This window comes from Rhodnius prolixus, unplaced genomic scaffold, assembly GCF_049639745.1.
Source record: "Rhodnius prolixus isolate KJV_2025 unplaced genomic scaffold, Rpr scaffold_15, whole genome shotgun sequence".
Taxonomy (NCBI): Eukaryota; Metazoa; Arthropoda; class Insecta; order Hemiptera; family Reduviidae; genus Rhodnius; species Rhodnius prolixus.
Window position 1 is genome coordinate 6,928,446 of NW_027411605.1, and position 22,508 is coordinate 6,950,953.

At 36.6% G+C, this 22,508-nt stretch overlaps 1 protein-coding gene and 1 long non-coding RNA gene across 2 annotated transcripts; one reads left to right on the top strand and one right to left on the bottom strand.

Moving 5' to 3' along the window:
- Nucleotides 1–2,558: 2,558 nt before the first annotated feature.
- On the bottom strand, nt 2,559–7,501 carry LOC141454986 (serine/threonine-protein phosphatase 2A regulatory subunit B'' subunit gamma-like). Its single transcript, XM_074129770.1, has 9 exons — nt 7,177–7,501; nt 6,788–6,912; nt 5,798–6,021; nt 5,338–5,506; nt 4,975–5,163; nt 4,768–4,904; nt 4,039–4,252; nt 3,298–3,425; nt 2,559–2,717 (listed from the first exon to the last, which is right to left on the bottom strand). Exons 1-9 carry the CDS (start codon nt 7,223–7,225, stop codon nt 2,615–2,617), a joined length of 1,338 nt encoding a protein of 445 aa, XP_073985871.1. The 5' UTR covers nt 7,226–7,501; the 3' UTR covers nt 2,559–2,614.
- Nucleotides 7,502–19,937: 12,436 nt separating this feature from the next.
- On the top strand, nt 19,938–22,302 carry LOC141454862 (uncharacterized). Its single transcript, XR_012458994.1, has 3 exons — nt 19,938–20,253; nt 21,314–21,464; nt 22,035–22,302. It is a non-coding gene; the product is annotated as an uncharacterized lncRNA (long non-coding RNA).
- Nucleotides 22,303–22,508: the final 206 nt, after the last annotated feature.

A 22,508-nucleotide genomic window follows, 5' to 3' on the forward strand; every position in this document is an offset into this window, starting at 1 on the left:
GAATTTTAGATAATTAGTTCTCACGCCCATTACTTACAGACTGTAAAACGTCACACGAAATGACAATAGAAGCTGGACTACCAATTCATTCACTTTAAAACTTCTCGAAAATACTCCCAGCTATAACTATGAGTAAGTAGCTATAACTTCTCTGTATTATAAACATATTAGTTTTTCCATTCTCAAAATAAAACAAATTTTCCTAGAAAATATTTTATTCATAAGAAGTTGTGAAACTGCGAGTTTGTAGAACTCTCTGCCCCAGAAGTACTCTAAATCGAATTGCTCTAGATAAAAGTAGCCAATAATGGTTCAGTATCAGAACGAGTTCTGGAAGTTAGAAGGAAATCGTTGAAGCCATTTGGGAGGAAATCTGGAGACAAGGAGATATCCTCTCTGCGAAGTGGTAGTTCTGGTGGAGGAATCATAATTCTTGAGTCTCTAAGTTGCAGTAGAGTCCACTAATTGGTATTTGAAGAGTCCGCTTCCTGATACTTTTTGTGTGTAACCACCATCACGTTTATTGATCTCGACTTTACAATTTAATAACCAACTTCCCTTTTACTCTGCTTATTTCAAATCTGTTAATTCTATAGATGTACTCACGAAATCAGGATTTTAATAAATTCATTTTAACAATAACACCAAAGAAACTTTGGTTAATCTAACCTTTACAGTATGTATAAATTTATATTTTAATCTGTTAAAATATTGTGTTCAAGTGTTGAGCGGAAGTGTTTCCTTACTTGTGCAAGCCTAGGCTCTAGTCGCGACATTCCGCACGAGTAACTTTTACGGGAACGTGTACTTGTGGAAAATCGAAATCAAAATTAAACTTAATCTGAGGCAGTTTTGAATTGAGCACGTTGAAGGTGCATAAATTCTGCAGCAGATTAGACTCGTAGTTATTCTCTGCATCAGCGGGACCTTGCAGATCATTCACCACTTCTCCTAACTAGCATTACTAGTAGGTAGTCAAAATGTGTCCATATTTGTTTATGCAACCGACCTTGACTGACATTGCATATCAGGACAACTGAAGCGGTTCGGCCAACCTGAAATCTTATACGCGCACACAGTTCTTTGAAATCACCTAAATCACTGTCGAGAATTAAAATCACCTCGTTTATTATTCAATAAACTAGTTACAGCTGATCACTTGTTTATTTTCTCATGCCCCTCGTATAGGTGAAGTATTGCAATCATACAGATTTACGATGTTATCTTTTCACCGGAAAATAATATCCAAAATCGAAAAGAAGTGTTTTTATTTTATAAAATCCAAAACCTTGAACCTTATATTAGTTAGGGTGAAGGGATTTCACAGGAAGCGAGTTTTGTTAGAGATGAGAGCACTCCTCAAACGGAAGTACCTCTTGACGGAATGTATTCGCCTTCGTTTAAGGTTTTCTCACAACTCGCTCTTACGATTCGCTTTATTCTAAGTTGGCTAAGTGAAACTATAAATTGTTCAAGAAATCTACCAAGTTTTTAAATACCTACATCAAATGGAATTGATATCGTTGGAATTGCACTTTTTGGCTCATACCGCTTGCTGGCTGACCCACAAATTTCTATTTTTAGTGATGTATTGAGAAAATGAGGGAGAATAGCCAGTGGCGTAACCTCGCCCACTTGGCTCAGGGCTGTTCCATTTCTGAAATTAGAAATAGCTACGCCTGTGTCAAGCGAGCCCTGGGGGGAGTATTTTTGCTGGTTCTCTGCAACGTTTTTCGATTTCTATAATTATTTATAAACACATTTTGGTAATTTTAAATTTGGAGTCACTTGTACAGTTCACACACATCTTTGATTCTCAATGAAATAGATTAGCCCGCTCACATATGCAATTCTCTGACCAGTGACAACGTACGAAATTAGAAAAAAAAAAAAACAAGCGATAAAAAGTGGCGTTCCACCATTCTTGTTATAAAATAATTTTTATTATTGAGTACTGAATAAATAATGTCAGAAAAATGACCAAATTCTCGTGGCTAACGTAGAGTTTTGAAATGTGGCCAAACCAATAGAAGTCATTCTGTAAAATCCCTATTAGAGTCTTAGATTCTGGAATCATCTTGACAGCTTCCCACCATCGTAGCGATAATAAATACCTAGACTTTGTAGACCTGGTAGACTTTGGGGTGCACGAGAAAGATAGGTAGGCCGTGGACGAGGCAATCAGAAGGGAAGTCGAGAGAGTCTCAGGAAAAGTAGTGAAGAAGAAGTCTAGTAGATGGAGATCCTGAAAAAACGCAGATAATGGACAGAACTGCCTGAAGCGTGTGATGCTAATTCAAAGTTTATTCAAAAATAGAAAATAATATTCCCTATTTACTAGTAGAATATTTATAACCATGAGTTTGTTTCGGTGATAAACTTCTATCAGCCACAGCCAGCTAAACTTTTCTTAATATTTAATACTTCCAACTACACTTTGAGGGTAAAACGTACACTTGTAAAAGTAAAATCAACAAATTCTCTTTGTTCACAATGTCAGAAGTAAATGTGAAGATAGTTATTCAGCAGATGAAGTGGGAAGGATTATGTGGAATAAATTTTTGTAAAAATGAATAACTTTATTTAAAATTTTGTAGCAAACATAAGAAAAAAATTAAATATCGGACGGATCTTCGGCGACTCTAGCTTCTCGATTCTCATGTGTCCAGAAACCATTCAGATCAATGAGGATGCTGACGAGCGTCTCACCTTGCCCACTAGAACAAAAATCGAGACCCAGTCATTGATTTTTTTGCCCATCACCAGTATGTTCTAGATAACTAAGATTTAGTTACCCACACATATACTTACACATATAAGATGGAAGGAACTTTTGCGGGTATGACATATGTACTTTCAAATTGGTTTCTGATTAAAATATTACACGTTGTTGGTAGACTTTCTTATAGCAAAGTTGCTACTTTTATTATGTACGCGTGTTTTTTATTAAACCTTTATTGTTGGCTTTCTTTCTCGAATTTAAGCTAGAAAAGAGTTCTGCCCATATAACTTCAAAAAATAATGCTATTTGGGGCACCAATAGTAAGCCCTGAGCAACGTTGGTTGAAGAAATTTTGGTTAAATATATTTCCCACAACCCTCCATTTGGTTAGGGTCGCCTAACAAAAAAAAAGGCAAATCTTGGCACAAAATTCAGACTGACTTCAGCATATTGATTTTGTCGAAAATGAACTCCTCGATGGACATTTGGAAATAGTAATAATTACGGCCAACAATTTAGGCAACGGCCATTCTTGCACTGGCTGAGCTCGTCACTACGATTTTTGTCCTTCCTACCTGTTGATAATATCCTGCAAGGTGATCTTCGCCGGATCTGCCGGCTTTATCATATCGAACAATTCGTCTTTAACATCCTGAAAGCTCACCGGCTCCTGACCATTCTGTCTCATCTGATCCTGTATCGCCTGCAAATGCAATTAATTATTATCATTAAAACATTAATTTTGAAGTATATGTTGAGGTAAGTGTGGGAAAAAATAGGGAAAACACAAATGTTCCAGGAGAAGTATACATTTACCAACTTAGCTGGAAATTTTCAAGTTTTCTTAATTAACCGGCGTATGAGCAGGTATCTTGGGAAATGTGTGATCAAGAAAGCGTGTGAAAACATTCATTGGAAAATGGGTAAATATAATGATAATATTATGTTAAATAGTAAGTTTTAGTTTAGCTTATAACCATTTTGTATGTTTTTATTGTAGATAAGTAAAATTAAAAGTTTTTATTTTATCGTAAAAGCAAATTTAAGCTGAATGTTGAATAATTCCTTAGCTGAAGAACGATTTCTCCTTAATTCAACATTACCACTTCACTAACCAGAACTAACGATATTAGTTTAACCTGAACCGCGCTTATATTAGGTCGGTCTTCAAAGTAGTTTATAACTTAGAATATGTACATTTACCAAGAAATGTCGGTAAAATTGAGTAAGAGCATACCTTGGTAGATAAAGGTACTCAATGTATATTTACTATTAGATAATTAAATAAATAACTAGGGGGGGGGGAATGAACTTACCCTGAAGAAATAATTTAATGAAAAAGTGTCCAGGTATCCCTGTGAGTTGATGTCCAAAATTTTAAACAGATATTGTAAAGATTGAGGTTCATGTCTGTTTTCCAAAGCCAGTACAAAGTCCAAATAAGTTTTATAATCCATTTCTCCTTCGTAAGTCAAACATTCCTGGAATACTCGTTCTACGAAAACTGAGGTCAGGGTGCCCGTGCCCAGTCTGTCAAATATAATAATCAATTTAATATCCATCAAGCAAATCTGGGCAGAATCAGTGATAGAATAAAAATTGCCAATCTGGAGTACTAGTTCAACCATCTCGATGTTGTAACATGAAATACAATGTACCAAGAAGTAACTTATGAATAGGCCTGGCGATTTGACTTAAATCTTTCTTTGACAGGTACTACGGGGTCGAAGTAAAAATGAAACTTTAATTTCAAAAGATTAACATTAAAAATGAAACATTATACTGAAGTTGGAATGGTTATCTGGGGGCTCGAAACACACAGTTCTATTTCCACAAGCTAGGCACCCTTAACCAAGACCTTTCTGATTAGCCGAGAATCTACCTATCTTTAGCTTCTGGAAATATTTTTGGGCTCTTCATGATTTTGCTTATTATTGTATTGGTGTTTTCACGTTTCATGGACACATTCAATGTGAATTATTATTATTCAATAATAAAAATAACTTAAACAAACAAAACTTGGGGCTTAAATTTAACCAACAAACCCTGATAATTCTTCTTTGTTGAGCATCCCATTATGATTCTTATCCAAATTTAGGTACTGTCCATAAACCCTTAAGGCAGAAGGTGCAGAAAACCAATTAGATTCTTGCATATCTTTAGGTAGATTTTCATCGCGCAACTGTGAAAACATGAATCAAGGCATTATAAGAAATCGGAAAAGCCACTTCGATTAATTAAATCTTATTTACCTCCACAAGGTGATCAAGAAAACCGGACGCCAATATATCTTGAACCCTGATTCTTCCAGTTCTCAAAGGATCCAAAAAGAAGAGAAACTTTCTTAGAGCGGTGCAAACGTAAAAACTGTGGAATGACTTTTCTAGGCCGTCAAGTTGAGGTAAGGTAGGAATCAATTCTAATATATAGTTTTCGAGATCCTAGGATAGTAAAAAATTCAGTTATTGGTTCATTTATTGGATAGATAGAGCCAATAATACTAAGTTTATTATGATTCCACTTTAAAAAAAACAAAAAATTATTCAGAAAAAGAGTAATTGCAGTTAGAAAAGTCGACAGCTAAAAAGTAGTATTAGCATTAAATGGATACTAACAGACTCTTTCAAGTATCCTTTTCCGGTGGCATCGTATAAAGATAGTCCTATTCTGGATTGTTGGAGCCAAGTCTTTCTCATAGCATAGTTGAACAAAGCCATTATGCTAACTCTGCTGTAGGCATCATTCTCTTGAAGTTGTGCAAATACCGACGGTGTAAAATACTTCCTGAAATCAAAAATAATAATTATCAGGCAGGGAAGGAATTAGCTTGAGTAGTCAGTACTTGACTCAATTAGGAAATCCACGTGTTTCAAGCCTTGATTTTAGCGACGAAATTGGACGCCATCCTTCCCAAAATAATTTTAAATTTCTTTTGACAATAAAACCCAGCTCCTACACGATAGTAGTAGGTCTGAGGCGCCATCAGTTGGATGGAAAGCTTGGCTTACAGTTGCCAAACACCACAACCCTGTGTTAGCTAACATATCAAACTCTTCGGAAGTAACTTTAACTAACCTGCATTTTGGGCTAGCCTGTTGAATGACTTTCTTCAAGTCTTGATAGTTAATCAGCTGATCATGGTTGGAAGTGGTATTAGGAGGTGAATGGTATTTATCCAACAGTAAACACAACTGCTTCAATTCTGCGTTATCCAGCAATTCTTGGCCTCGGCGTTGTAACGAGAGCGACCTGGCTTCTTCACGCAGCTTTGCTGGTAAACTTTCGTCATCTTCGTACACCTTTAATCCAGAAAATCACTATTATACAACTAAATGCAGGGTTCCTAACTGATGAACAGCATGCAGGGTTCCCAACAAATGAGCAGTCCTACTAAATTCTCTCTTAGAAGGTGAATAAAAAACAAAATAAATAACCCCACATGGTAGTTTTGAATTATAGTAGCCTCACATATGGACGATGTAATTTCAAATAACATTAAAAAAAAAAAACAACTAAAATGTCATATCTACAGAATCTCTTATCCGATATTTTCATGTTCAATGACTCGTTATCATAAAAAATCACTTTCAGGAAAAAAATATTAAGAAATTGTGATTTCTATTTGAAATAATAAACTGAACACCAATTTAGGCACGCAGCTTATTGTGCTTACGTGAGGTACTATCATACTCTTAAAACTACGGTGAGAACCCTCATACAACTTTAGCTTACAATTCTCAAGATTCTAATTTGATTGGAACATATTTACTTCTAAAATATCTTTCTGTTTGTAAACCCTATATACGCTGAAATGGTGTTTTCGAGGGAATCCAACTTCTTAAAAAAATTATTTATAGATAAAATATTTTAAATAAAAGCTAAAGTTCTACAGGTAAGTTATAACTAGAATAAAGAAATTAAATAAATAAATAATTCCGTTCATTAAAGAAATACTTCAATGAGACACAAGTCCAAATATGCCATTAGTTGGGACACCCTGACTATGTTAACAGATAATTTTACAATAAGTATATAATATTTAAGAATGCAATTCATTTAACCAACTGGATGGTAGAATTTCGGAATTAATTTGTAGGTAGGGTTGGTGGTTTCTGTTTTGTCAGATTTCCACTCATTGTAGAACGATGTGAACAGATCACTTTCGTACTTCACATCGGGAGGATTGGTTCCTGAAAAAAAAAAGTATTACTGCAACATATTATATTAATATTATAACTGTAACATTGTACGATTTTATATTATACTCGTATTATAGTAGTATAATCGTTTCATCTATTGCTTAGCATTTGTAATGTGGTTACCAATACTACAGTCCTGCTTTATAGAATAATCGCTTAACCAAGACCATGGCAAGAAATTCAGGATTGAATTTTAATTCAATTTGCCAGTCCAGGATAGTTTCACACTAATAAATGATTAGAAGCATCACATACCTTTTCTGTTTGCTAGATAGTTTGTCAAACCTTCTTTCAATAGATTCATGGTTCTTGATTCACACGCTGTACCAATTGACTACCTCACTGCACTTTTAAGTAGTAAAATGTATGTAACAAATAGCATTCCTACAAATTAAAGTTGCCAAATGTTTAAACACTACTTTTTTTTCAGGGCAAAATTTAAGTACAACATTATACTGTATCCTGTACGATTCTTTTTAAATTAATTGTTTTGTGTTTAAAATTTAATTTTTGAATAGTTTGTTTACTAGAATCCTATCCCGTTGATGACTTTATAACCAAGAAGTTACCTCACTCTATGAAAGTTTGCCCACAATACTAGCAAGTGGTGCTGCCTGGCGGACTTTTAAATAAGTACCCTTGATTTTTCTCTCGCTGGAAATTTCGGAATCAAGTTGCAGGTTAACTTTGTCGTACTCTGTATTAACCAGGAGAGAGGCTTAGCCTCAAACTTGGCATGATTGCTTTTATTCATTAGTGACATTTAAGTGTTAAGCTCAAGTCTTAACAATACACAGAATGGATTATTCCCTTTTTTTTTGAGGCTTCGGAAATACATTTCTGGTCAATTCTCAAAATATAAAATTTGACACGTTTGCCATACTTAGCACTAAAAACTTCATAAAAATCAATTAGGGTTGTTTAAATTAAGTATCAAAGAAAAATCCGAACAAGGTTTTGTTGAAATAACGATCCATTGACAGGTGTTCCCGCCATCAAAAATGGGAATTCCAGCCATGTATTCATTAAGATGATAAATAACTTGGCAACATGGATCAGCTTTTCGGAGAATTATATACAAAAATTAGTACCTGTGGGAGTGGAGGTTAATAAATAATGCAGTATTTACAAAAACTTACTTTAGCGAGTGAATTGAAATTAGAGAAAAGCAAGATGCAAATTTAAAAATATCTTGCCGCATTGCGCCTAGAGTGGTTTGGCCACGTTGAAAGGATGGGTAAGCTTACAGGAGCCTAATGCCCTATGAAAGACGATGAAAGAGGGAGGAGGAAAGAAGTTCATGGATAGAGGAGGATTGATAGATGATTAGGGGAAAGGGGGCAAGGCGTACAGGACTAATTTATATAAACAGAACATTTTCTTTAGCAAAATTAAGTAATAAATACGGTAATTAACAGATCTGCCATCTTATTGTTTATTAACAAGTTTAAACTGTGCAAATTGTCTGCAGCCCGTGCAAGAGCACATCCTGTTCTAAAGCGATGAAAAGGATCTGAGCGTAATTAAGTGAAGAACAGGGCAACAGAAGGGGCAACATCATCCAGCTGATGACGTCTATGATCTTCGTTGAGGAAAACTGAGCATAAACGATTCTATGAACATGATTACGACTGTTTGTTAGCTATTAATTTTTTTTTTTTTTTTAAATGCAAATTGGTGGAGTGCCAAGGACTTGCAGGGTTGCCAGTGACGTCACTCCGGTTAATGGGCCATTACGGATGATCACACCAGTCCGTCAATGTTGACTATCAGAATAAATATTTACCAGAATTTTCTAAATTCCGATGGTTTGACTTAATTTGTGGTACCTCTAGACCGAAAAGGGTGCATGGGCGACCTCCTGCCCCCCCCCAGAACAAGTTGTTTTTAACGCTGAAAGTTATTTAAGGATAAAAGTTCATTTCCTTCACATTCTAAGTCGCACCCACACGATGGAACTTAATGTCGGTACAGAGGTACTGGCTATTCAGATTGGCTCTCGCTGGTGTTAAACGTACGAATATCCGAGTACAAATCGAGCCTCGCCTCAATGTTATTGCCAACATCCTTGACAGCAATGACTGCTCGCCAGGAAACTCCGCTGTCCATGGTGGAGAGTATCTGTCTGGAGCATGACTGTAGGCCGCATCGTTGTAGCCGATACAAAATAAGTTGATGTCGTCTTCTATCTGTTTCTCGTGAAATACAGACCTACATCCGGCTCTGAAATAGACTATTTACTCACCATACTAACGCTACCACATAGAAGTTCTTTACATGAGCAGACTGAGTAACAACACCTTTTGTAGAGTTTTTAGCAACTATACTTGGGCACGGATTACAAGCTTAGAAGATGAAGAATGAACTTACAGTGACTCCCATTAATATTGGGACAGTACATACAAAGTTAAAAATTGACGAAAATTAAAAGTGGCACCCATTTATTCAAATTTTTATAAATTCAATTCCTTTTATAATTACTATTAATTAAATAAAAACTATTTAAATAATTAAATAAAAATGTTTTGGTAGATTAAAAAATATATATATTATAATAAGTGCAAATTCTACCTCTCATAAATATTGGGACTCTATTATAATTTATAGTTTGTCCAAGGTTTTGCCCGAATATTTATACAATTTGTAAATATTTACCTTAAGCATATATTCAATATGAAATTAATAATTAAATTAGTTTATATAAATCAAGCCAGGTGTAACATGTCGCGCAAAAATACAAATACAACGATTGAACAAAGAAATATTATAATTTCTTTGCACAAAGACAATAAAAAGTGTTAGAGAGACAGAAAAACTGATCGGACCTAAAACATCTACTGCGTGGAACATCATTCAGCGTTACCAAAAAGAAAAAGAATTGTTTCAACCCCACAAAAAGGCCGTCCTCAACTGCTCTCTGAGAGAGAGCAGCAGAGAGCAGCGTTATATATTAAAAGAATTAAAAAAGATCACCGACTTAGTGCTCCAAAACTTCTATGTGAAATTTTTGACATGTTTAGAAAGCAAAAAAGGGGCAGAAACTGTTCGGAGAGTGCTAAGAAAACTCGACTATCATGGTAGAATAATAGCCTGGAAGAATCCTTTTGTCAGTAAGATAAATCGTGTTAAGAGAGTGAAATTTGCCGAAAAATGTTTTAATGGAAATAGTGACTTTTGGAATGATATACTCTAGCGATGAATCAAAATTTAATGTTTTTCAGTCAGATGGATGGGTTATGGGCTGGAGGAAAGCGAATGCTGAGCTCGAAAAGAAGAATTTACAGCCAACATTAAAGGGTTTTAAAGCTCCACCTCCGGGTGGAGGTGGGTCAGTTATGGTTTGGGGCTGGATGTCCACATCAGGATTTGGAGAATTAGTGTTTATTGATGGAATGTTGGACAAAATAGTTTATAGTAATATATTAAAAAATAATTTGGAAAAAGTGCCAAAAAATTGGGTATTTTAGGGTCTTTTAAATTCTACCAAGATAACGACCCCAAACCTACGGCTTGGGTGATACGTCAGTGACTGTTATATAATTGCCGAAAAGTTTTCCAAACCTCTCCGCAGTCACCAGATCCTAATCCCATTGAAGATTTATGGCAATATTTAGCTAGTGCTTTAAGTAAACGAGTAATATCTAACAAAAATGAATTAAAACGATGTTTCCTGGAAGAATGGGAAAAAAACACCACCTGAATTAACCAAAAACTTGTTTCACCTATGCCTGATCGTTTGAGGACTATTGTAAGTCAAAAAGCAATTATTAAATTATTACCAACCAAATATTAAATAGTATGAGATTTTAATATTGAACGTTTAAACACTAGCACTTCTGGTGTCCCAATATTTTTGAGAGCTTTATTTTACACTTTTTCAAAAAGTACTACCTAACAGTTTGGAATTTCATTGAGTTATACTTACATATATATAATTTGTACAGATGTTGCTAATGTTATTTAAAAAAAAAAATAATCCAAACTTTTGTATGTTGTTTTCATTTTCCTTTTAAATCATTTTGTAATAGGTGTCCCAATATTAATGGGAGTCACTGTATATACATTTTTCGTTACTTTTTCTCAAACTAAGTTAAGATTAATGAACTGATATCAACTCCAGTGTAGGTAATGAAATTACAGTGAGTAAGAGTGGGAAGTACAGGGCGGGATGGAATCATAAGTCGAAATCTTCACATCAAACTGATTCGATTTGCCCGATTTCGATTAACCAGGTTCAAGAAAAGCTTCCAATTACAACACCCTTTTTACTTTCCACAGTCCAGCACTGTTCGTGTAGATCGATAGATTGATCAATGTGAGTTGATGTACGATTTCAACTTACATGGCGTTTTTACAGAACCAATCTACCAATAAATCGAGGGTTAACCATACTCCCAGAGTGAGCACCAAGTTATAAAGTGGTTATTCCAAATTACATTATACCTACACCTGTTCTAAATTGATCATGAATCAGGTGACTCGATGGCTGATGTTTTAAATATTTAAGGTCGCAGATTATTTATTAATAAATGTGTCAAAAGTGGGTTGTTTATCTCAGCTCTGTCAGCAGTTGGAATTGATCAACAATTTCATTAAGAAGGGGATAGGAGGTGCAGAAATTAGCCACTAGGGTCTCTGCTGACTATGCGACAGACAAACACGCAGTTGGACGCGAAATGTTCACCCCTGCACACAATGCAGATGCAATGCGCCCGGGTGGACAAGGTCGTCACCTGACTGCCAGGGGAATGCCCAAGCTATAATTATAACCAATAGTAATGTATATTGGGCGGTTTATTTATCACGCCGATTCACTACTTTTTCTTCCGCTAATAATTAAGTTGACGTCAGCACCAAACAGTCAAAAAAAACCTCTCACTTCACTCGTAATCACGTTATTGTTCTCCATTCTTAGAAATTGTTACATGACGATTAGATAATTGTTACAAGGGCGTCAGAAATATCACTGCTACATATTTATACTACTATAATTAGAAAAAAAACTGTTTACATTGAGATATATTTACATTGTATATCTAAAAGCAAGGAATAATAACTAATAAACGGAAGGAATTCCCCGCAAGCCGGAAATCAAAAATTGGTTTTGTTAACTGCTTTGTAAACACAGGTTGCCAGTAGATTACAATTGCCTGGGCGTTGTCAAGATTTCAAGGATTCTGTGCCGTATGTTCTCAAAATGGTGTTTTTATCTCCACTTACGCACTTCTGGTTGACCTACTTTCTTCAAATTTGTAATTCCCAGCAATTCTTCTGATGACCTCTGACATTATTCCAATTTTAGAGTTCTCCATTGCACTTTAGAATTGGGCTCTTGTTTTTGGCATTCTGGGACCACATTAAGAAGGCAAATTTGTTCTTAAATTATAACCATTTCTTTAGGACCGCTTATAGTTACTGCTTTGGCCATCCTTCCATTACTGATCGCTTTGCTCAGCTTCAGCTACTTCTCCGATGAGCAACTCTTACAAGAATTACCTTTCATCCATCTGGTTCCTCCTCTCACATTGCTACCATCAAATCTCTCAACCTCGGATCCCTTTGTGCACCATATGGCCAAACAAAGGGCCGCGCAGAGACGCTGATTTTCGACACATCCCCCATTACATTGTTCGATCGGAAAAGTAATAATTTCTGTGACAGAGATATAATGGTTCCGTTCGAGGAGACCATTAAAACACTAGTTTTAATCATAAAACATCATTCTTCTTGCTTGCATGGATGAATTGGTCATCAGAAAGGTTAGGTTAGGTGTTATTTGATATTTAAAGAAAAGGTTAGGTTAGCGAGACTTCAAGTAAAGTACGCCCGCTCACATCTTCCCTTTTTAAGAAAGCAGGCTCTTTGTTAACCTTCACCAACTCAGGATGAATTTCCGTTGTTGAAGAACTGTCCAAAATGTACAATTTTATAGCAGGACATATTCCAATTCCAATTCCAATTTCAAACTAACTACTCAACTCATCAACATTAGACAGTAAACAATTGCACAGATCATGTAGACCGTTGTCGCGTTTTCTGTTACTGAATGCGGTATTCTCATTAAGAGCACCAACTTAAAAGAAAAAGGAAATTTCATTGACATCACGCCATCTCTGTGCAAGTCGAGAAGTATTCTCCTCGCCGGCGATCTTAACAATGCCCATTTAGTTATACTTAATGTTGATTTGATTTGTGGGTGGTCATACGTTAAGTTCAGTACTTAGATCTTACATGCAGGAGAACACATAAGGGAATATCAAGTGTGTCACCACATCGCTTTTCGTTTGCGAAAAGCACTAACCCACGTCTACTGACCACCCAAAGAAAATCTGATTGAAAAACCAGTCTTCCATTCCCTTTGGAAAAGCACTTTCTCATTTTAAAATCGGAGAAACATTATCAGCCTCAGTGTGAATGAAGGTTGATGGGCAAAAATAATTATCAGAAAATAAATTAGTTTTCCAAAAAGTAGACAAATATCTAATTGTGGGGGGGCCGCCGGTGAGTTTGGAGCCACTCTTATCGTTAGTATTGACATTATTAATGACATTCCACTGGCAATGACCTTCTGACTCGCATTATTACTATTTCATTTTAATCGAACTATTAATTACCATCTAATCTTTAGTAAAACTTGTCTTATTTCAATTTTTTACACAACTAATTGATTTCTTGTTAGACTCGCCGATCTTAAAATGGCGCGCTATCTTTAAGCTTTTTAATAATAAGATATTTATATGTGGTGGTGATGGCGCCTTGCTGTAGATAACCACCGTCTGGTCTTGGCGAGATCTCCCTGTCTATTTGTCTCTAATCTTGCTTGCTGATCAGCCCAGTTCCACCAGTTCCCAAAAATCACAGTCACAACAATTTAATATTTCGCTCTACATCATAACACTGGAAAGTAAGGTTTCAATCGCCAGAGAGGAAAATTTACTTAATTGCATTTTTTTATTGTCGACGATTTTCGGGGAGTGGCTCCAACTTCCGTCGTCCTTTATACTTCTAATACTTATGACTTCTATTACTTCCTCTTACTCTTCTAACGAAATATCCGTTTTGAGCTTTAAAGTGGTTTTTACAAATTGTCCTCCCACTTCCTCTTTGTATGAGGAGGGGTGTTTGAGATTTGCTCTTTTACGTTTGAAGACAATTAGTGAGTTACTTACTTGAGAACCGCGTTAAGAGAAACTCGAGTCAGTCTCCTTCTGACTGCATCAACTCCTCTCCTTCTTCCCATACTTAAGTTCTTCCTCTCTTTCCGCTTCATAAAAATGCAGTACGCCTTTGAATTCTCTGTCATGTAACCTTTACATTGAGCAAGATTTACGCAAACAACACTGTTTAGTGGTAATCATCGTGAATCATATGTTTGCACCAATGATAATGTTCCAAGAAAATGCATTAAATAAACAATATCCAAGTAATAATTTTAGTTCGGAAAATTTTTGCGAAAACACGTAGGCAGGAAATCCCGATATGAAAAGCAACCTTGTTGTAACCAGTGTACGGAGATAACCTTCACGAAGTAGTCCACCACAACTGACGAGATCTCGAGGTCTTGGTCAAGGCTCGCAGATTTAATTGTAAATAGTATTTTTAGAATCGATCTGTGATGCAATTTGTGATTATATTTAACTAAATTTGGAAAATTCAGAAATGATAACATAGTTTGTATATGAAAAACGCGTAACCTGTCTGGATACCACGTTTGTATCCTACTCTAAAATTTCGGTTGAAGTCAACCCAACTGGAAGTCCGATTTATAGACCAATCAACTTCCTGGTGGAGAAAGTCACGTTCCAAAATAGAAGCGAAAAGAAAAAGTCACTCGCCCCCGCTCCTACATATCGGTCTGAACATTAATGAAGCACACCTCTCACAGATCGATTATTCATTTAATAGAAACTTGGTTCGACATTTTAGATATCGAGCGGAACACGCAGATTCAGTCAAACAGCACAATGAAGAATTCAACAAGTCCGCCATCACTTCTCCAATAATAATTTTATTATTAGATTATTTACCTTCCGCCCAGGGTCAACACCAATCCACAGTTCTTGTCTATTTAAGTATTTATTGGGGCTATAATTTGTTTCGTATTGTAGTTGTCCCAGCAACAGATGTTTTGAGGTGCTGAAGCCATGGAAACGAATAAATTTTGAATATTGTTCAGCAAATATAATTCAAGCGAACTCTCAAGGATAGAATGAAGCTCTGCTATGAAGTATTGTTTCAGCATATTATGCGATTCTACTCCGTATAATATTTTAGGTATCAAATGTATTGGTCACTTCGCACAACGACTGCACGAAGAGCGACTGTATAGAATCAGTTATTTAAGCGATTACTATAAATAAGCACTGGCCAAAACGTTTAATTTGAACATGGACTTATGTTCAGCTCTTTGATTTTGAATCGTTCAAAGGGCGATGAATTTAATCAGTTCTAGTGACGTAATGTGCCGCTTCCTACAAATTCATCATTTGTTACAATGAAATTTTATAATTTTGGAGCCAAAGATCTCCTAATCTCTCTTAATTGGAACTAATTCTAAGTTACAAGAAGATGTATAAGAATCTAATCCGCGGAAACGGGAAGTCCAGCTGACTATTAATGTTTATAGCGCCGGATTAGGCGATGCCGATTGTTTCGGTTGACCAATCTAGATGGGCGATTCATTTTCCTAGCGTTGAGTGTTCGGTAGGTCTCGACAAATGTTGGTATCTTTCCGATGAAACACATTTTTACTAGATTGTTAACTAGATTTAATTAGGTCGAAGTAACAGTGTGTTTCCTCATCTTGAATCTCACAAAATTTGGTTGCTTAGTTTTTCCTAAAAATGAAGAAATGTGAACGTCCGACGAAAATGTTTCGAACCCTAATCGCTTTAATAAAGAAATCAATTTCCGATTAGCGGATTTCGAGTTATGTCATAAGCGCCAACAATGGCAAGCTTCACTTTCCAGTGGTTTCTAATTTTGGGGACAATCTGATCATTCATATAAACAGTCGGAACGAATTTGAACATCTTAAGTGCCGTTTCCGGCAAAAACCTATTTTCTTACTTAATGTCGTAAATTTGAACCAATTTCTCTTAAGGATAGAGTTAAAGAGAAAGACAAAAAACTTGACAACTTATGATTTTTTATTTCTGTGACTTACACTCGTTTGAGCAAAATGTCATTGTATTGCAGTTTTGCTTGTACTTATTTTTTTTTTTTAAACTGCCTTTTTGAAACTAAATAAAACTGACTTCACCTGCAACAAAGATAAATTTGTCTATTAAATGATGGTGGCAGTGAACAATGATAAACAGTGAAAAGGTAAGTCTTAGAGAGTCGAAGAAGCTATTTCCAACTGTAGATTTATTTCGACCACCCAAACTAAACACCCCGCACAATCAACTGTACCCTAGGTACGGAGAGAAAGATACGAGAACAGCAGCTGGTGAGCGGTGGCGTTAAGAGGGACCACATTCGTTATGAGTTACTTCCGGTAGAATTTGTTTCTCATCAAACAAGAGCTGCAAGTGTATATGAGACTTTAAATTACCGTGGTACTCTCTTAGACCAAATGGGCCTAATAAGGGAAATGTTAAATCCCCTTTACTCATGGTTGGCAAACCTTAATTGAAATTGCTTGTTAAGTCAATTTGCGATTTACAGCTGGCTACAGTTATATCAGAGTGGTGAAATTGAGCAGGAAATTACTTGATTGACGGTTGAGTTGGTGTGGCAACGTGATTTAATAACGAATTCAGTCAAATGTTATCAGATTAATTATAAGCTAATGGACAGGATTCGAACTGCTGAATTAAAAACGAAGAAGAAAAACCCAGACACAGAACATTTTGAAGCATTAAACCACCACCGGTAATCGAAAATAAACATTGCCAAGCATTCAGAGTTTCGATATCGGTAATCGATCTGACAGCACAACTATCATTAACAATGATTAATGGCCGATTTCTAAGTTTTATTCATGACTGATTATCTGTCAGGTTTTACGTATATTTCGTTATATATTCTTTGTTTTATTGCAGTTACTATCATCACGACCCAGGTGTCGCCATTTACGTCATTTCTTCGGAAATACTACACACCTGGAAATTATGTTCACTTGCTTTCAAAATCCTTAATATTCTTTGGATAATTCTACTGTGCGATTCTCACTCGACATTATGAAGAAAAATTCTGTCAGACAGCTCATCTTATAAAGTAGAATTTAACTACAAATAAATATAAGTAATCGAACTTGACAATAAACGTGGCCCCACCCTTTCTCCTGTCCGTCCCATTAGATAACCTAGAGGCTCCTGTAGCTGAGACTGAAAGAGAAAAAAAAAGATGTATATAAATTGGCTAAGCCGCCACGGTAGCCGAGCGGTTAGAGGCGAGACCTGTAAAGCTAATTTGTATTGTGGTACTAGGTTCGATTCCCGGTCTTAGGCCTTGGATTTTATTTAATAGTTAATAAAAGAAATTTACAGTAAACTATGTTTGCTAGTCGCCTCTGTACACTACACCTAATTGGACGTAAAGCCCGCCTGAAAAAATAGGCAATTACTTTACTATATAAATTGGCTAACTCGCTGAAGAAATGCTACATTATGGAGTGAATGCATCTGAGATAAGGAGTGCTACCCTGACCTGGCAAAAGGCGTCCTCAAAGAGGTTCATCTCAATCCCAACGAGACTCTCTGTTTAGCCTGCTCTTTGAGTCGGTGATCACTTTTTTAGAGCACAGAACGTTTAATAGAACATGTTTGATATTTTAAAGAACGTCTCTACTAGTGATTCTCATTCAGAAAGCCATTCTCTAGACTGATACCTTCGTATCCACGACGCATCAGTCAAGTATAAGCCAATCTAATCAATCGAGACCAATCAGGTAGATATGTGGCTAGCCGAATTCAAGCGGGCAGATCGACAGAGTGCCTTCTGATGCAATGGTTAAGGCGATGTGGCCATATGGATCAGCAGATGTGTAGATAATGTGCGATTGTGTAATCCGACGATTGTTTATTAACCACATTATCATGTTGTACTGGTGGAGTGTTTGTTATTGCCATATTGCAAATACTTCCAATTGTTTTTGTTCATGAAAACGCCTGGTGGACACTCTCATGACTTCCTCCTACTACAATCCTGAAAGTTCTAATTTCAATGAGACAAGTTTACATTATAATCCATGGAATTGGCAAGATAGGCTGCGTCACTATGATCCAGAGGTTCTATTATTGTAGGACCACCTCCAGGGCTAGAAGTCTGGTAAAAGGCTATCCGGCCAAGAATTACCTCAAGAGTTTTTATCCAATGATCGGTACACCTTCACAATATGCAGCTCTGTTCCCTCATATTTGTGCTAGACTGAACCCTAATGGCTGTTGCCGGGTCCCTAGACGAAAAAAGACCTTCTTTTGGCTACAATTCCAGTCCGGACCTCCAAGAACGCTTTTTATGGTGTTTCTTGACACTCTCTTAAATGTTGCTCTCCGGATCTAAAGGCCAGGGACTACAATAGCCCTTTGGAGACCTTAGAACGGATATTTCTGGTGACATCTCAAATTCCTAAGATTACAATACTTGCCCTTAGTTAGTTAACTGTGCCATTAATAAAATGGGTTGCAGAATGGCCCCTTTCTCTTGTTGAACTGTTTGCTGTAAGTGTCCCGGTCGATTAACAGCGAGACTGATGATACCTCATACTCGACTTGGAAATGCAGATGAACCCGTTATGTTCTTCTTCAACTGTTTAACTAACACAAGGACTACAGAAGCGATTCTATCATGGCTTGTGAATTGATAAAGTATAACGGCTATAAAATAAAACGAAATGGAATCTTTATATCAATGGAAGTGCGTGTGAAGTGCACGTGATGTGTAGCGCCATTACAATGACATCACAAAACGTGCGACCTAAATCTATTGAGAACAGTTGTAACTATAAACGTGAAGAAAAATCCATCTCATTGACGGCCGTTTGGAGCCGAGATTCGCTCACGTGATGTAGAGATGCAATATTAAACAAGAATATGGAAAGAAAATAATGGCCAGCTCTGAAGGAATCGTGAAAAATTTGGCGAAAAATCAGTTGAACCATTCTTGTGGTCAACGGATTTCGATCCAAACCCAAGTCTGTGCAAACACATCTACAACTCGTTTTGGAAAATCAAACAGCCGGAAATACAGTGACTTCATTGATTTCAATATAGTGAAGTACTGTTTCAATTCCCATCTTCAAAAAACAAAGAAAAACGAAAAAAGGAACTGGGGCCACCCATTTAAGTTAGGCCATGCGCCCCGCTGTCCGGACTGACATCTTGTCAAATAACCTATTGTACTCAGGAAATATTAAAACTTGGAATTCCGTAAAAACTCCGAGTCGAAAATCCGAACTACCGCGATAGGAAGAAAAGAGTTTGTGCCCTAAAACACTGCAGCCTGCAGAGGAAGCCGGTAGACGCCAGACTGCTGTCTTCCTCACCAGTTCCTAAAATAGCCCCTCTCACTGACTTGCACAAAAATCAGAACTGATTCATCTCTTGTTCTACGCATTCCGCATTCATTGTAATGAATGGAAAATTTATGAAATCTAAAATAACACCTTCACACCAAAAAGTATGACATTTCTGAAAAATGGTAATTTCCGTGGAATTTTAGGGAAATCCTAAATTTAAAATAAACATTTTTAAAATCTTCTTCTGAGAAGGAAAGAATAAAATATCCGTTGTAATACCCAATTTAAACTGAATTGAAAATATATATACGCCTGATTCAGATTTCGCCAAATATTTCCATTTCGTTTACGATTCAATAAATTAATGAGAATTGTTCTTGAATAAAACATTGAAGATTGGCACTGAGATGGAAAACAACATCCTGTGACGTGTTGGAGAGTACAGGTGTTACGCAGAGGGGTGTGGAGATACGCGCATTTGTGAATGGAGATCTCCCAACGGCCCCCCACCACTCGACCCTGAGTATATAAGGCCATGATAGCGCAATCTCCCGGCATAAGGTCGTGTTACCGGCAGTAGATTGTGCTCTCTTTCATTTGTGTTGGAAACCTCGTGGCTATTCATACGAACATCATGTATCCAAATCCATTCGACAGGAAACACTCAACAATACGTCAAGTGATTGACAGATTCCTCAAACCGGATGCTAATAACAATCTGAGAAGACCTAACTCTACCAGCAGATGTTCAACTTCCTCCAGTCCAGCTTACGGCAAGTACTACAGCCTGTCCTCCGGTAAAGGGAAACCAGTCAGGGTCTAATGAGAAGGGCGTCAGAAGAAACGGGCCGAGTACACCAAGTAACTAGGTATGTCCAGCAGTTTTATTCTCTCTCTTTGTAAAGCCGCTTGATTGATTCCACATCCTAATAATTCCGCAGTTTTAAGCACCACTGTCAATCCTGAACTGGGAAGTGGGTGTATTCTTCATTTTCACCAGATCTAATGAGAAAAATTCTGGTATAAACCAGAAGATTCTAGGTGTACTAAGAACATAGTTGCCAAAGTGCAAGATGAGACTGTAAAGGAAGTCTCAGGTCAGATCTCCTCCAGATCACCTCTGAGTGAAAAGGGCAAACCATTGACGGGTAGTTCCACCTTACATCTTCTCCTAATCCAAATAAAATCCTGCGGATATTGGCCAGAGTTTAGCCGGGACGGTTGCACTTCCGGTGGAATGAGATACTGGTAGAAATCGCACCTTCATCAGTACTATAAATGTGTGTAACCGCTTACAGGCTTCAGGAGCTCCGCCCCAATAAAATAGAGTATCAGGGAAACACCCTCACCAAAGGGACTTTGGTCATTGTCTACGCGTGGGTAGAGGGGGACTTCACGATTTAAAGGAAATTGTTGAGATTTTGAAAAAATTACTAAAAACAATCGAGTGGCGGCACTTGATACGTCCTGGTCCTCTAGATTACTTATGTCAATGTGACTAGCGAAATAACATATGTTATCTACATGGAGCCCTGAAAGGTCTAATCTTGAAACGTGACTTCAGGAACAGAACTTTACCTTCCTCTGTCCTATCGTTCTTCACTGATACCGGACTAAGAGAAACAATTAAGCTCAATGGGCCTCTATTTCTTCCCAACGGAGACCAATTTCCTCATTAGGCAAGATCAACCGCTAAAAACAATCATTTAGTGACATTAAAAATATTTAAGAGGCATTAAATATGTTTAAGTGGTTTTAAAAATGATATCCACAAACTTAAATATTTATTAAGCGAGGCGTGAAAGTCAATTTACATTAATTAAGCGGTGACGTGGGAGAAAAATTTGAATTTTTATTATCATAATAATGGCTCTAGTGACGTCAATGCTGGGCGAGTGCACCTGCTAACTGCAATCATCTTTGTTACAGATTGGGGTCCGCCATTAGAAGACTGTCGCAGACTGTGCAGTACCTGTCTCAACAAATATTACCAAAGATCTTTGAAGTCATCACTTCAAAACAAAAAAAAACAACACAAAAAATGGCTGTGCAAGACGGAAGTGCTTGGAATACTATGAAAGTGAGTCTACTGTGAACTATTATGAATGCAGACTGCATTTTAATCTAGAGTTAGTTTTATGTTACAATTGCGTGCAAAAGGTTTTCGAAATACGAGTATTTGCCGGAAAAGCAGGTTTTGAATTTTCCTTTGAACAACAAAATAACTAAATGAACACATTTAACACCACAAGCCCAAATTTAATAAATAAGAATTTGGTACTTATGGAAACCTCAATAGATATTTTTTAGCTTTTTACTCCCCCATTTTTGTCAATGATTTCTTAGTGAATAAATTAATTTCTTTGGTAAGTTTGATGGGATGGGAAAAATTGCTGTTAAGATTAGACGAGGGGTGGGGGTGCGCCCAGGGAAGTATTAATAATTGAAAGAGACAATCGATTGTGGTAGCAGTATGTCGCAATGCCCCCTATTAGCTCCAATTGAAAACATCAGCCTCAATCCGGCCAATTTGCTTCCATTAAGTAGCTCTAGTAGTGCTGATTAAAGCTAACCTTCCATTGGTTCTGTATACAGCAATTCTCGCCAATTGTAGCTGCACAAACTTCTAATTTCCGTTTCTTTGTTGCAGGTCGCAAGCACTAGCCAGCTGAGTGTCTCCCAACTTGTAGCCCGACGCCCAGATTTCCTCTTCAAAACTTAAGAAGAAAATAAACCTTGATCAGTATTTCGCCAAATATATTTTAACTAATTCTAGTGCTTTTAAAGTGTAGATCTCAAGAATATATTTTCTATTTTAAATATTTCATTCTTTTTCTATTAAGCTTTAATTTATTTTTTATTTATTTAATGGAAACAAAAATCAACTGTATAATATGAATAAATTTTTTATAAGATTATTAGACGTTATATTTATTATTTTCTTTAAGCTACTCCTTTCAACTCCTTTTTAAAAATTTAGATTTAATGTTCTCAGTTTTGAGGTCCCTTGAAGACGAAACTACCAACTCCTCTTATGGCAATTATCATCTTGTGATTCACAAATTTTCTTTAAAAAAACTGAAAAGTGGTTACTTATGCAGTTCAATGGTTGGCTGTAGCGCAT